Below are 14,819 nucleotides of genomic sequence, written 5' to 3'. Positions count from 1 at the left end.
TACTTTTGGTTTTGCATGTCGTTTACCATGTATAATGATCTAAATTGTGACAAATAAAGCGATTATAATAATCGGAGGAAATTGATATTTTCCCTAGCGTTAGTTAATTCAGACTTATTCGTACAACAATTTATTCATTGTTAATCGATTATCGATTATTGAATTGTCAATTCTTAAAATCTAGGCAACTTAAAAAATCTCATTCTTACTTGATGTATCACTTCTTTGCCAGCTATTGCTATAAATAATTTCACCACCGTTTCAAAGTAATAATAACTTTTTTTTTAAAATAATTTAGACAATTGCATACCTGGTAGTTATAAAATTGAAGTATTTAAAAAAAAAACATTATTATTTATATGTGAGGACTACAATTTTTATTACAATTTATACATTTATATCTATTATAAAATAGCTAAGTACAGTTCCTTGACAAAAACAATACACAGCTGTTTATTAAAAAAAAAACAGAAAACCGTACAATATTTCTTTGTTGAATATTTTCTATTTTCTACAATGACTAGACTGCGGATTTTGATAGTTATATTTTGGATTATTTTTATGCAAAATAAACACTGTCTGCATCAATCGCAAGAAACACAAACCAAATAGCAACCAGATTTCTTCTTTAATAGACAAGAAATAATACGTAAGACAAAATTATTATATAAATATATAATTATATAATATATAAATATAATATATGAATAATATATAAATATATAATTATTATACAAATTATATATATTTCAACTTTTCTGTCATCTTAAATACTCATTGCACGCATTAAAATCCGCAATCTAGCAATAACCGCAGAACAAGTGCAAGGCGAGTTTGGGCACAGTATCGAACAATAATTAACCCTTTGCACTCGAGACCATTTTAATTGTAAATCTAAATGAACTTCTCTGACTTATAGTATTTCCATTTTATATAACAAAGTTCGTTTCATGCATATGAAATTGAGTCTTGTGACTCATACAACAGTTAGACTTTTAACAATCTTTCGTATCTAAGTTTTGACAATGTAAAAATTATCTTGGCACGTAGTGTAACAATTTTAGTGGTGCGTCGGAGTGCAAAGGGTTAAATTAATTGCAGAATTTTTAAGCTAGCCAATTTCACAGCATCGTGTCGACGCAAATGGACACTAATTGTGCTCTGTGAAACCATTTCTTGCAGATTTCAAGTTTGTAAGGCCGCTCTTCGGTGTCAAATTCTTCGCTGTTTGGCTAGGTGCTTCCTTTCCAACAAAACTTGCAAATCTCCGGTTCCTCGCCGGTGTGTGTTCAAGCACGTGTCTTCATGTACAATCGCCTGATCACTTTGCCGCAAACTTTGCGAGTTGAACTTCTTCACTGAACTCGAAAGATGACTTCGAAAGATGCCCCTTGTTAGCAGTAGCTATAAAACGTCTCGAACCCGGAAATCTCGCGCTTATGCTTCTTCCTGGTCTCCGGTTGGCTGTGACTCTTCATGTGGCTCCTCAAGAGACCTTGGTGGTCTTTTTTTTCTTTCTTGAAGACCTTGTGGGCAAGCATTGCACTTAGTCGAATCGGTCTCCAGACGCAACTGCTGAAAAAAGATTCGGTGAAAATCGTAGGCGAACAATCTTTCATGAAGAAGATGCAACTGCTGAAACGATCACGTGCCATTGAGTCATCGATGACAAAAGATTTGAGTCCTAGTCGGCTCCGAAAATGTTGTATCTAGTAAATTATGCCACCGGACGATTCTCTGTAGGACATGAAGAGAAATACATGGCCGATGTTTGCTGCGAATCTTCCCTGAAGAAGATGATCCAGCTAACTAGGACTCTATCTTCTATCTGTGATAGTTTAACGGCGCGTGATTGATTCAACCTGGCTGACGTAGACGCGCTGTTGGGCCTGCAAACAGATAACAAGACATATGTCGAAAGTTGGATCCTGACCACGGATGAGTTTAGGAGTTCTGAAAGTCTCCCGGACGGTTCCAACTGAACAACTGAGATACTCGCGACATATACGGGTTTATGAACATTATTCAAGTAACCGGATGTTTTTTGAGATACCAGAACATGTAAGATGCAGGGCACGTCTATTGCAGGATGATAGGTCTTGACTTATAATTGATCTATATACTCGTGCACTGTATATTATGTCAAGGTGAGACATTTAATATTTAACCTTGAAGAGCCTTGCAGAAATGATGTAGGAAAGGAAAAGGAGCATTTTGTCCTGGGTCTGCTGGAGAACTCTTGAGTAAGGCTAATTGATTAAGCCTAACTATTGAGTAAGGCTAATTGATTAAGCCTAGCTATTGAATAAGGCTAATTGATTAAGCCTAGCTATTGAGTAGGGCTAATTGATTAAGCCTAACTATTGAGTAAGGCTAATTGATTAAGCCTAGCTATTAAATAAGGCTAATTGATAAAGGCTAGCTATTGAATAAGGCTAATTGATTAAGCCTAACTACTGAGTAAGGCTAATTGATTAAGTCTAGCTATTGAATAAGGCTAATTGATTAAGCCTAACTATTGAGTAAGGCTAACTGATTAAGCCTAACTATTGTGTAAGACTAACTGATTAAGTCCCTATGGACTGATACCAGATAAAATCCTAAAAGAGGGTCGTCAAATAAAATTATGAGAATACTCACTATACTTTATAATGCTGTGATTAGGCTCAACCACTTCCCAGCACAATAGAAGATATCGCAAATAATACTTCTACTACAAACAGGAAAAGGTCCGACCTTACCAGCATCGTATAGACCAATTAATTTATTGCCCATAATGCCCAAAGTCTTAGAAAAACTAATTTTGGAAAGGATAAAACCTAGACTAACAGAAAAGAAAATAATACTGATAATAATAATACTATAATAATAGTATTATTATAGTATTATATAATTAAATTAATTACTGCAATAATACTGAATTCAGTTTGGCTTTCGAGAACGTTAATCAGGCAAAGATGAGAAGATCAGAAACGTTAATAAGGGCTCAGAAGCGCAAAGAGTTTGCTTTGCGCTATTCCCAGATATATCTCAGGCATTCGACAAAGTCTGGCATAAGGGCCAGTTAGTCAAATTAAAAAACAACTATCGCACAGCACATTTCTTTGAATGCAGTCTTACCTAAGCAAAAAACACTTGCTTGTTAAATACCAAGAATACACTGACCTGTACGAAATGAAAACATGCGTGCAGCAAAGTAGCATTATTGAGACCGTTGCTCTGTTTACTTTACACATCTCTGACCTCCTGACGACCGAATATACAAACACAGCACCCTTCGCTGACAGCACAGCGATTACGTCATCGCATCCGACTACTACTAGATTTACGGAGCTCAAAAAAAGCAGCTGTTTTCTATTAATTTATAAAAGTAACAATAAGATTTTGTATAAGTGTTATATATCTTTACAATATGAATAATCATAAATTAAAAAATTAGTGAAATCTGGTGTTTCTTGCGTAGAAAATAACGGCGATTATAATATATAAAAATAATATAATATAATATATATAAAGATTTTATAGATTATAATATATAAAAATAATAAAACGAATACAAAGTGTACGTCGGTTAGAAATGTAATTAATCAGAGCAATATTTAATCCTCGCACGTTCCTTAGGTGAAATTTCGCCTATTTTTAATTTCAGTTACTGTAAAATATGTTTATAATAATGTTGTATATGATGTATTTGTTCAATATACGAGATTATGAGTGAAATTAGAATGCAAGACGAAACTAGATGAAGACTACGAGAAAGAGAGTATTATTATATACAATATTATATTATTATATATATATTAATTTAATTTCTTTTTATTTTAAATTAATTCAAAAAGTTTAATAATATATTTTATATATATATAGGTTCAGATATTGTTTTTCATTGTATTATCAGATTATAATAGCTTTAGTTTAAAAAGTGTCTCAGAATTCAATTGTTTTCATGTCGAAATGGCCGTGTCCTTGAGGTCACATTCAATGATGTCAACATTTAGTTGATACATACTGAGAAATATGACTACTTACTGCATCAGGCTCGTCAAACTGCAAACGATTCCTCTATTTTCGACAGATTCCTTCGTGAAACGATTTAAATAAAGAAAAAAGAAAACAAGAAGACGTACACGCCGAGCTGAATTTGTGAAGAACAACGTCGGAGCCATGAATGTTTATAACAGTATAATAACACCCCAATGAAGAAAATATATAACAAAGGAATTCTTTTAAGTTTTATTAATACCATAATAATAATAATATTTAACAAACATAAAATACTGGTCGTCCGTGGCTTAAGTAATGTTAACTACTCGGTGCTGAATATGTCAAAACAACACTTTATACATACAAATACAACTTACATCTGTGCTCTGTTATTTCATTGTTTATTTTTTCATGAAATGCGTACAAAAAGAGATTCTGTTCTATTGCCCAACCCGGTAAGTGAAAATTGGATGACTGATAGAAATGATCGTAAATAAATACGCCATTTCAAATGGACTAACTTTTTTAAAATTGGTTCGAAGGACTTGTATATTTTTTATATGTTAGACTGACGAGTTACCTATGAAATGAGTAAACAAAAAAAAATTTTTAATTTTGTTATCATTCCAATCAATTGCAATCTAAAAAACTTTTTGTTCGCTCATTTCATAGAAAAGCTAGTCGGTTTAACATCTCAAAAATATTCAAATCCTTTGAACTAATTTTAAAAGAGTCATTCCATTTGAAAAAGCATCAACGTACCTTCAGAGACGACTGTACATATTCGAAACGGTTTCACAAATAATTATGGAATACTCGTCACTCTCGTTACAACATGAGTCTGCCCTGGCAAACTCAATGAACTCGAGTAAACGAAAAGACAATGCAGGGTTGTTATTGTTAATATTTACTACTTTTTTTACTGGCCCAAATTTTCAGACGGCGTACAAAACCATTTCTTCGTTCAGTGGCTTATCATTGCTCGGTCGGTACTTATATTGCTATTCGAAAATTACCTACAATCTTCTTTTTTTTCTCATCCGTAATCTCTTTATCTTTTTCTCACGAAGAAACCTCTTTGAACGATTCATTCAAGTAACGCATCACACTAATTACAAGCGAGTATCAATAAGAAAAAAGTATTGTTCGTTACATCGCAGAAGACAGAATTCAGGGAAATATCATATGAGAAGTGAAACGATTAATGATTACACTGTTTAATACATATTTGTACTTCTAACTGTGAATAGACAATTCTGATCGTTCCTGAACCTTCGCGAGTAGTTTTCGAACAAACTGACATGTCTTGTGCTTTAACGGTAATAGCTATGCAAAATTTCATCTGGCATGAAAAATATTCTGTAAACTTTCCTGCACATGTAAAACATTTCACTGTTACCATTTCATTAAAAAGGTAGCTTTGCATGTATTATACATATAAATATAATATATGTTATATATATATAAATATCGATAAATAATTAAATAATTTTAGCGATACTTCGACTCGTTATTTCGAATAAATAATTTCTGCGCTCGTTCATTATATACAAAAGAATGTATAAATTATTTTTACAAATTAGATTTGAAAACATTAGCTTTTCAAAATAAATGGGACAACATCTGCAAAAATGATCACACTGTTCAAGAAAGTTCAAAGAATGCTTTCACATCGTACAGACTAAAATATTGATCACTATGAAAACACAAGGCATTTGTGAAATTTAAAAATTTTATTTTTCGAAAACTACTACTTTACGAAGATTCGAAAGAAAAGATAGGCATTCACAAGCTGAATGAAAAATCTATCAGAACGATCTATTCAAAGTTAAAAGCTCGGAGAAAAAAGTTAAAAACTTGTGGTAGCATGTGTCTTCTCTTAAACATAAATTAAGATAAAGCACACTTTTCGCCGATCGCGATAACAATAAATTTCAAAAAATCTAGCTGCCGGAACAACTCTGATGCCGCGTGCTACGATTGTTTTTCCACGTCGATCACCGCGAAAACAATATAATTATCACAAATTGAAGTACTGGTTCCAAAGCGAAACTAAGCTTAAATTAATACTAACAGCGAAAGATAATTTACGATTTTCTTGCAGAGTTGATCGTGTGTGTTGTTTGCACATTAATGTATAATGTTTATTAATTATCTTCTATCGAGTCTGTTCTCACGAGTGACAAGAGCTGATTATTACTTAAGGCACTACAACTAAGGCACTATAGCAATGTATATAAAAGTCTGCTAATTTTAAAAAATGCCTGCAAAATTCGAGCAGCTCGGATGATCGCGATGAATCATTCCTTCCTGGGTATAAAATGTACTCGAGTATTTAAAAAAAAAAACATGATTTACAAAACGAGCTCGGAAAACATGGACGGCGAAATGCATGTCTTGTGAAATTTATCGTTTAACAAGATGCAAATTACGAACTTTCAGAAATTATAATATCAGTAAGGCTATGTTACACACATACACACACATACGAGTTTCGTTCAATGAATTTAATAACGCGCGATCTCCGTTACGATCAAAGATCAAAGAAACATAGATCAACGCGTCGTTTGTTTTACAAACAACAATAAAATGGAATCGCGAAGAAAGTGTCCCACCATAAATATTACGTTTAATGTTCGCGTATCACTGTGCTATATCGATCACTTAAACGTACATATATATATATATATATATATATATATATATATATATATATATATATATATATATATATAAAGAAACATGAACTTCTTTAAAATTAACTTTAATCGAAGTTCTAACCATAGGTGTCGTTTACAGTAATGCAATATCAAGGAACTTCTGTGTATAGCATACTAATATTCCTCCATTCGAGCACGCTAAAAACGTCGCTACATTCGGTTTTCTTTTTTTCTTTAACTTCTAGTCGAATTACAGTTAATTGACAATCGACAAGATTTTGTCAATTGACAAAATAATATCAATGCTCCATGTAAATAGGATCGTAAACAAACAACGATGTAAAAAAATTTAAATGCGCTAAATGCCAACACAAGGATAACTAACGTTGTAAATCGCGATTACGCTATTGCCGCGACTTCATTACCATATATAAAAATAAACGAACATTCAGGCTGCCGAAGTACAAAACATTTCACCTTTCCTTTCAGTCGCAAGAACATAGTGCTCCCTCGGATAAAGCGGATGTTTGTTTACCTGAGCAAAATTCGACATATTCATTTCGAATCAATTTACATGTTTAGCGTAACTTTGCAATTTCTGATAACACGCTTCAATTTAAACGATAGTGTAAATATGTGTATATATATATAGCACGATCATTATTATATAGTCTACACATAAAATGAACTAATCTCATTGAAACTCAATTTTGATTTGATCTTTAAACCTTGAATTCTACCACTTAATACGTATGTAAATGATATACATAATTGCACAAAATGTATGTATGTATGTTCAAGTGTCAAAGCCCAGTTAGTCAAAGAAGTCATTGTACATCCTTAAAAACATTTGATCGAAATTTGCGAAAGAGATAGTAAAGATAATTTTTCATCTGCACCGTTAACAAAAACTCAAATAATACGTATCATAGAATCATGACAGTTGTATATTTGCTGAACAGGCAAACAACATGCATCGAAGACTGTAAGAGTAAATGAAATATATATGTATATATATATATAAATTACAAAATATATAGTCAATTTTCATTACAGATTGCAATATTGTCAAAATGTCTGCCCACATATTGTTACAAAGTAAAGCGAACCTTCTACGATTCTGAAGAAGATTCAAGTTCGCTTGCCAAGAAATACAGAACTTATAGTTTCGAGAAAGGCGTGTAGAGACTTTTCTGACTGTTTGTCCAAGTATATATATATATATATATATATACAAGCGTTGAAAGAATTTAAACAAGCTTAATCGCAGGTTGTACACGAGGGAACACTGTACTGCGAATAGTGCATTCACAGCTGAACGTAAACTACTCTCTTGTGCGTCTTGGGGTCTGGCTCACCGTAGAAACGTTCTTTAGCAAACCATACATCAACTCCGCGTTATTAATACCGTTTCAATAGTCGTTCCACTGCTAGAAATATTCTAGCTGGGTAGTAATATAGTGATCGTGTCGAGGGATGGCTCCTGTTCCTGAACTTCTTGTTCCTGTTGCAACCGCTGTTGCTGTTCCTGTTCCAGTTCCTGTTGTTGCCGCGCTGTTTGCTTCGCGTGCGTCTTCAGATGCGAGTTCAGCATCGTTTTCGAGGCGAACGACTTGTGGCAAGTGGTGCAGGGATAAGGCCGGTCGCCGGTGTGGCCTCTCAGATGCACCACCAGGGTGGACCGTTGGGTGAACCTTTTGTCGCAGTGGGTGCACTTGTGCGGTCTCTCGCCGGTGTGCGTGCGCCGGTGCACGCTCAAATAGTTCTGCGCGGTGAAACCTTTGCCGCAATGGTCGCACACGTGCGGCTTCTCGCCGGTGTGCTTGCGCAGATGTACGGTCAGGTAGGTCTTGCTGGACACCGATTTGCCGCAGACCGGGCACGTGAACTCGTTCTGAGGGCCCACGTTCCCGTGCGTTTTCATGTGCACCAGCAGCACCTGTTTCCTCGAGAAACGCTTGTTGCAGAGCTCGCAATGGTGTTTCCTCTGCGGCGGCACGTAACCCGGTTGGTGCAGCTTCGTGTGCAACCTCAAGCCTTGCCGATAGCGGAACGTCGCGTTGCAGACCTCGCATTGGAACGGCTTCACGTCGGAATGTTGGCTGTTCAAATGTTCCTGGTAACTGTTCCGGGAGAAGAAGCTAGCGCTGCAGACTTCACATTGATACTTGTACTCGACGCTCGGCCGTCTCTGATCGGCGACCGTCTCGTCGGACTCGTGCTCCAATTGGTGCTCCTCCAGCGCGGTGCTCGAGTCGAAGCTGCAGCCGCACTGCTCGCAAACAAGCTGCTCCGCCGACAGATGATGGGCAGCATTACCTTCTTGCTCGTGCATCTCTAGATGCATCTCGAGGGCGTGCTCCGACACGAAACTGTCGCCGCAGAGACTGCACTGCGCGATATTCTCGGCGATGATTATCTCGGTGGCCTCGACCTTCGGCACGTGCAAACGTTCTTCGATCAGCAGTTGCTCTGTCTCCTCGTGATCGAATATCTCGTTCGCCTCGCACTCTTCCTGGTCCTCCGGTAGCATCTCAAGCTTTGACACAAAATATCTGGAAAGAATAGAGACACAAACCGGGGTCAATTGTCAACGTTTCAATTTCGCCGCTTCGTTGTTTATAACTTTATTCAATTTTTCCAGTTTCTTTTTTTTTGGGGGGGGGTGTATTCTCTTTAGCGAGATTTCTAGAACACGTTTTTTTTTACCAGGAAACGTTTCGATAAAGTGCCTCGGTGCTTTCCAGTATTTCTTTGTACTGCGTTCAATACGATCTCCCTTTCTTTCTGTCTATGCAATTTACAATTTAATTGATCGCCGCGTGTACTTGCGTTATTTGTATTCAAATTGTTACAGAGTAGCAACTACGATTTGAAAAAAAAGAAGAAACAAGTATGTTGCTTCATTCGCAAGGATATTTGTAAACGAAGAAACCAAATTTTGCCAAATGTACTCTAATTACACGTCTGCGAGCAAAAGAGTCTCTTTTGTTAAAATCTCTGCTTCTTGAAGAAATTTATAATAGGTTTTCTATGAATTTTTGTTCACCATATTTTATCCACAAAATCCGATGCCCGATGCGGATAATGGAATAGCTTGAAATTTGCGTCCAGAACTTGTGACTCCACTTGTGAGAACAAATCTATGGTGAAAGCCAATCGAAGCTTGCTCTTGCAAGAGCTTTTCCCGTGGATTTGCTGTCAAAAATAAATGGGGCAAGTTTTACTCGCAAATGCCGAGCCTAACACGATGATAATAATAAATAGATGATCGGGACTTTGTCGATAAAGCTGGTTTGCAAATTCACAGTAAACCAGGAGAATATACCAACGAATAGAGAGTTACATTTTTGTTAACCTACAACACATGTTACTCAACTTTCTACTAAATAACTCCGATAATTGATTAGGCTGTGGATTTGATGCATTCGTGCCACATTTTACTGCGTTATCCTCTACAAGTAACAGAAATTATCTTTCGTTGAAGTAGTTTGTTTCATAATCGATAAAACAACGTTTTTTTAAAGAATGTAGTCCGTTAAAATCAAAATCAGCGTAAACTTAGCAATTAAAACGTCAAATAAAATATATATATATATATATGTTTAGTTTGTAGTATCTGCGAATGGGCGACAGTTATAAAAACATCCCTATTAAATATTATAATTTTTATTATAAAAAGAATATGGTTAAATATTTAACAAACTATACAGTAATTTTAATAGTACGTATGTGATACGATCAATCTTAGCAATATGGATTTTTCTCGCTGAACACTTACCCACAAGTTACACTGTTTTACCGACGATCCAGACATGTGAAACGTGTCTCCGCCATCTTGGTTTTACTCATAAATTTATCGCGTAAAATACGTAAAGAATCAAAAAGATTTGTTTTCCGCTTACCAATTGGCACTACACCGTTTATAAAAGCCGAACAAGAGTTTCGGAGAATATTTTTTAAAGAATCTAAGAAGCTGAAATTTAAATAAATATTCTCTAACCGTAAATTTCTGAATCTTCGATTTCATGAATTAATAAATGTTTTACTTGCAAGTATATATACATATATACGTATATATTTGCCTCGATAATCTATCAGCAATAATAGTACTCTTCGATTATTTTTAATCAGAAAAATTACTAATGTGAAACATATATATATGCATCTCTTCCTCTAACAACATTGAAAACTTTAATTCGACGAAACATTACATTCACGAGTCACATATTTTTTTTCAGCAATTTCTTGCAACGAATTATTATTATTATTATTATTATTATTAATGTCAACCAGAAATCTTAATGTTACGGGGGATTACATAGAATTGTTTAAGCGTCTTCATACTTACGTTTTACCAATAAGATATGCAGTAACCCAACCAACCCTGTACTCACATTAATTCGAGGCACATGAATTCATTGCTATCGCTAAAACGCTAAGTTATATAATTCCTTCCATTGATCGATAATCGTTAAAACTGTTAAACTATTCGTATACTCGTCAACTATGTTAATTAATCGTACGATAAGGCTTTCCCTACAAATCTAGCAATAGTTCAGTAAACATCGAAGTAACTTCTAACATTTTATTATCTTTAGTTAAAAAGAGGCTTGTCCTCCCGTTTGTTTTTCTACTCGATTAAAAGTTTTTCAAAAAATTTATCTTCTTTTAGGCACATTAAATTTTCAAACTTAGTTTCATTATGCAGGTACTAACTAATATAGTCATATGAAACGTCGCGCTTCGAAACTAACATTTTCAAAATCGAATTCCGAAATTCTATACAAGCTCAAATAATTTCAAGTTATCTTATCATTTTACATACATAGATATTCACGTACGAACAATATCACAGTGACTGCATGCATAATATTATATATTCATATATATATAATCAATGAACTAATAAATATTGCAATATATAGAGTGTTGATTTTAACACGATTCGTTGGAATATCTCGGAATAGAGCGAAAATATTAAAGAAAAGTTTCTACAAAAATAATTTGTTGTAAAAATTAACATGATCTGATGCAGATATTTGTTCTTTTAAATGGAATATACTGTACCTCTTCTTTTATAATATTGTAGGCATATTTTCTGATATATTCAACTAAGTTACTTTTTTTTAAAAAAGATTCTACAATAATTATTCCTTGGCAAATCGATCCATTCAATTGTTAGAAAAATACTGTTTTCAAGTAATATTAAACTAATAATTATCTTTTATTATATTTACTAAATGCGTTTAACTTGAAATTGTCTATTAATTTGTTGAGGATAATCTTTTCTTTTATATGCAGTTCTGCAGATTCAAGCATCCCCTGTGTTAAATTGTTGCACATGCCTCTTGAAATCTTCCTCATAATTGGGGCCAATATTTTCAATGGAATTTCCACAAATAAATATTGTCTTTTAAATATTCTAATAATAAAAAGAAACGACATCATGTCGAATTCAGTTCATTAGAGGATCATGTACCATAATGGTACATTTAAATATATAGAGGAGTTTTGCTAACTGAAAGTAAAAATTGCGATACAGTTCAATTTGAAAGAATCAACTCGACCTTTGACATCTATCTCTACTCACTACTTAATTCGAAACAAGAATACTTACACCACAATCGTGTCCTGCCTCGCATCAGACAAAACTTTTGCAAAAACATTTTGGCATCCTCTCTGTCCTTTCTAAGATACTCCAGCGAGCAACAAGTTAAAACCAGCATACTGTATACCTACCATTAATCAACAAATCCGACAGAACGTAAAAAGCACGGCAAGCTTTTCTCAACCGGTCGTTAAAATTTGTAAAAATATAAACGAAACAATTTAGTTATCTTAGACAGTTTCCTATCACTGGTGGCTACGTTAATTACGACTGCCTAATAGCGAACAACTTTAAAGTACCTTGTACTAGAATAAAACGACTTTCTCCACGCTGAGATACCAAGAACTCAAAAACAAATCAATTACATTGCATATCTCTGCCTCTGACTAAAACCTAAAACGTTTTAATATCCCTAAAGAGCTCTCTAGAACGAACACTAATAATAAATAATATCATGTACAATCGCAGTAACGGATTAGACTCGAATGAACAATAAACAATGAACTATAATAACCGAGAAAAAAATCACTTTCGCAACGGAACGCGACTCAATGAATCCCCCCACCCCTCGCACATTGCGGCGAGATATCAATCAACAAAACTCTCTCGCGCGGTCTACCCGGGGGGGGTTGTGGTTTTCTCAATGCTTTTTCATGTGATTCAGCATGATGGTTCTGGTGACGAATCCTTTACCGCACAGCGGGCAGGTATAAGGTCGTTCGCCAGTGTGATAACGACGATGGACGGTCAGAGTGGAGGCCTGAGTGAACGACTTCCCGCACATGGCACAAAGATACGGTCTCTCCCCGGTGTGGATGCGCTGATGCACCACGTAATACTTGCGATGGGTGAACCCCTTGCCGCAGACGTCGCAGACGAGCGATCTGGACCTGTGCACAGCCTTGTGAGTGGTCAATGACTCCATGCTGGCGAACTGTTTCGAGCAGGAGTCGCACGGATACGACGAGGCTATCGACTTGTTCTGCGGCGCGGCGGCGGCGGCGGTTATGCTACCGGTAATACTGCTGGTGACCGGATCACCGGAAGACACCATGGACGTGTCGGTGATACGGTCGTTACTACTACCCGTCAGGATCGGTTTGTGGGTTTTCGCGTGATGATTGTACAGATTGCGGGTCTCGAACCGCATCAGACACCTGGGGCACGAATAGGGTTTCTCCTGGCCGACCTCGTGCATCCTCCGGTGCCGCTCGAGGAGCGTACGGTAACGGAAACTGGCCTGGCAACGGTCGCAGGCGAACGTTTTCTCGACGCTCGCCGCCGCGGCCGACATCGTCGAGATCGGCGGGCACGCGGCCGCCGGCACCGTGTGCGTCACCTCGTGCATCCGCAGGTGGCTCAGAGCGAAGAAGCTCCGCGAGCAGACGGCGCACGTGTACCTCACCGCGTTGCTCTCTACTAGGCCGTGCTCGAATTCCGGCATCACCACGTGGCTCGTTCTCATGTGGTAATTCAGCTTTAGGGCACTCCGGAACTCGAGGCCGCACGTGGGACATGGATGGGATTCGACGACGATCTGCACGTGGTCCAACAGGTTTTGGTCGGAGCATATGGACGGTATGTGGTGGTGGTGGTGGTGGGACGGGACGGTCTGGAACGTCGACTGCATCATCGACGATTGGTTCGTGTACATGGAGCTGTTCTGAAGCAGGGTACAACCGAGGGGCAAACCGGGGTCCCCGGCGGTCTCGGGCGACGGCGACAGTATTTGACGCAGCATCCCGGACAATCCGCCGAACGTCTCGCTGGCCTCCCTGAAATCGACAAAACCCAACGACAATGCATCGGAGGACAACCGTTACACCAGCACACAAAATAGCATTGCCTTTTTCTGACTCGGTTTTTCTCGTGTGATCTTGTGTTTGTGTTCTCTAGTAAACTATATATATATATCAGGCTGCGGTGAAAGACAGATCAAGCGGAGATGGAGAAGATCTCTGACGCCTCTTCTTTTCTTTACGTGTGCATATGTGCGAATTATATTACCTACATAGTGTGAGACCGTGCACAGTGCTCGAGCATAGTGTTGTTCGTCCTCGAGACACACAGCGATCAAAAGTGCGACCAGAGAAGTTATATGTGCGAGCTTGGAGAGTGTCCCGTCGTCATCGTTACTGTCAACGTGTATCTTTCTCTCTCCCTCTCTCTCTCTCTCTCTTTCTTATAGATCTATTCCGCTCCAGAAGATCGTCTCTTTATTACACTTTACCTTTATGTTTCTACGATACAGTGTCTTGTCCTTCATTATATTATATATATACGTATTTTATATTATATATACACTATTAGATATGTATATATATGTATGTATGCTATTAAATAACGTCACGTATCATTTATACCTTAAGACTGTATTATAGCATTAAAGATGGATTAATAGCGAGTGTGTATGGAAAGAAAAATCAAAATGGAATCGTGTATTCTAGACTTACATTAGTTTCTCTCGACTTTCCAAACAAATCTGGGGGTTACGAGTAAAACAGATCTCGGCACAAACCGGATTAAGGAATGAGAAGGTTTTTTCTACAGCAAACCAGCAGGAG

At 36.7% G+C, this 14,819-nt stretch overlaps 2 protein-coding genes across 10 annotated transcripts in view; both read right to left on the bottom strand.

The window, feature by feature from the left end:
- LOC117224805 (uncharacterized) overlaps positions 1 to 14,819 on the bottom strand; it is an 82,608-nt gene that overhangs the window by 62,600 nt on the left and 5,189 nt on the right. The gene's annotated exons all lie outside the window — the stretch shown is intronic.
- On the bottom strand, positions 4,222 to 12,900 carry LOC143260039 (uncharacterized). Its single transcript, XM_076524644.1, has 2 exons — positions 9,694 to 12,900; positions 4,222 to 9,199 (listed from the first exon to the last, which is right to left on the bottom strand). The coding sequence occupies exon 2, from the start codon at positions 9,175 to 9,177 to the stop codon at positions 8,086 to 8,088; it is 1,092 nt and encodes a 363-aa protein (XP_076380759.1). The 5' UTR covers positions 9,178 to 9,199; positions 9,694 to 12,900; the 3' UTR covers positions 4,222 to 8,085.

Source organism: Megalopta genalis, chromosome 9, assembly GCF_051020955.1.
Source record: "Megalopta genalis isolate 19385.01 chromosome 9, iyMegGena1_principal, whole genome shotgun sequence".
In the NCBI taxonomy this organism is placed as follows: Eukaryota; Metazoa; Arthropoda; class Insecta; order Hymenoptera; family Halictidae; genus Megalopta; species Megalopta genalis.
The sequence above is the reverse complement of the archived record's forward strand: the minus strand, read 5'-3'. Positions and strand labels throughout refer to the sequence as shown.

Bases quoted from the DNA above. Each gene is read 5' to 3' on its own strand.
- LOC143260039 (XM_076524644.1), bottom strand. From the start codon at position 9,177: ATGCTACCGGAGGACCAGGAAGAGTGCGAGGCGAACGAGATATTCGAT.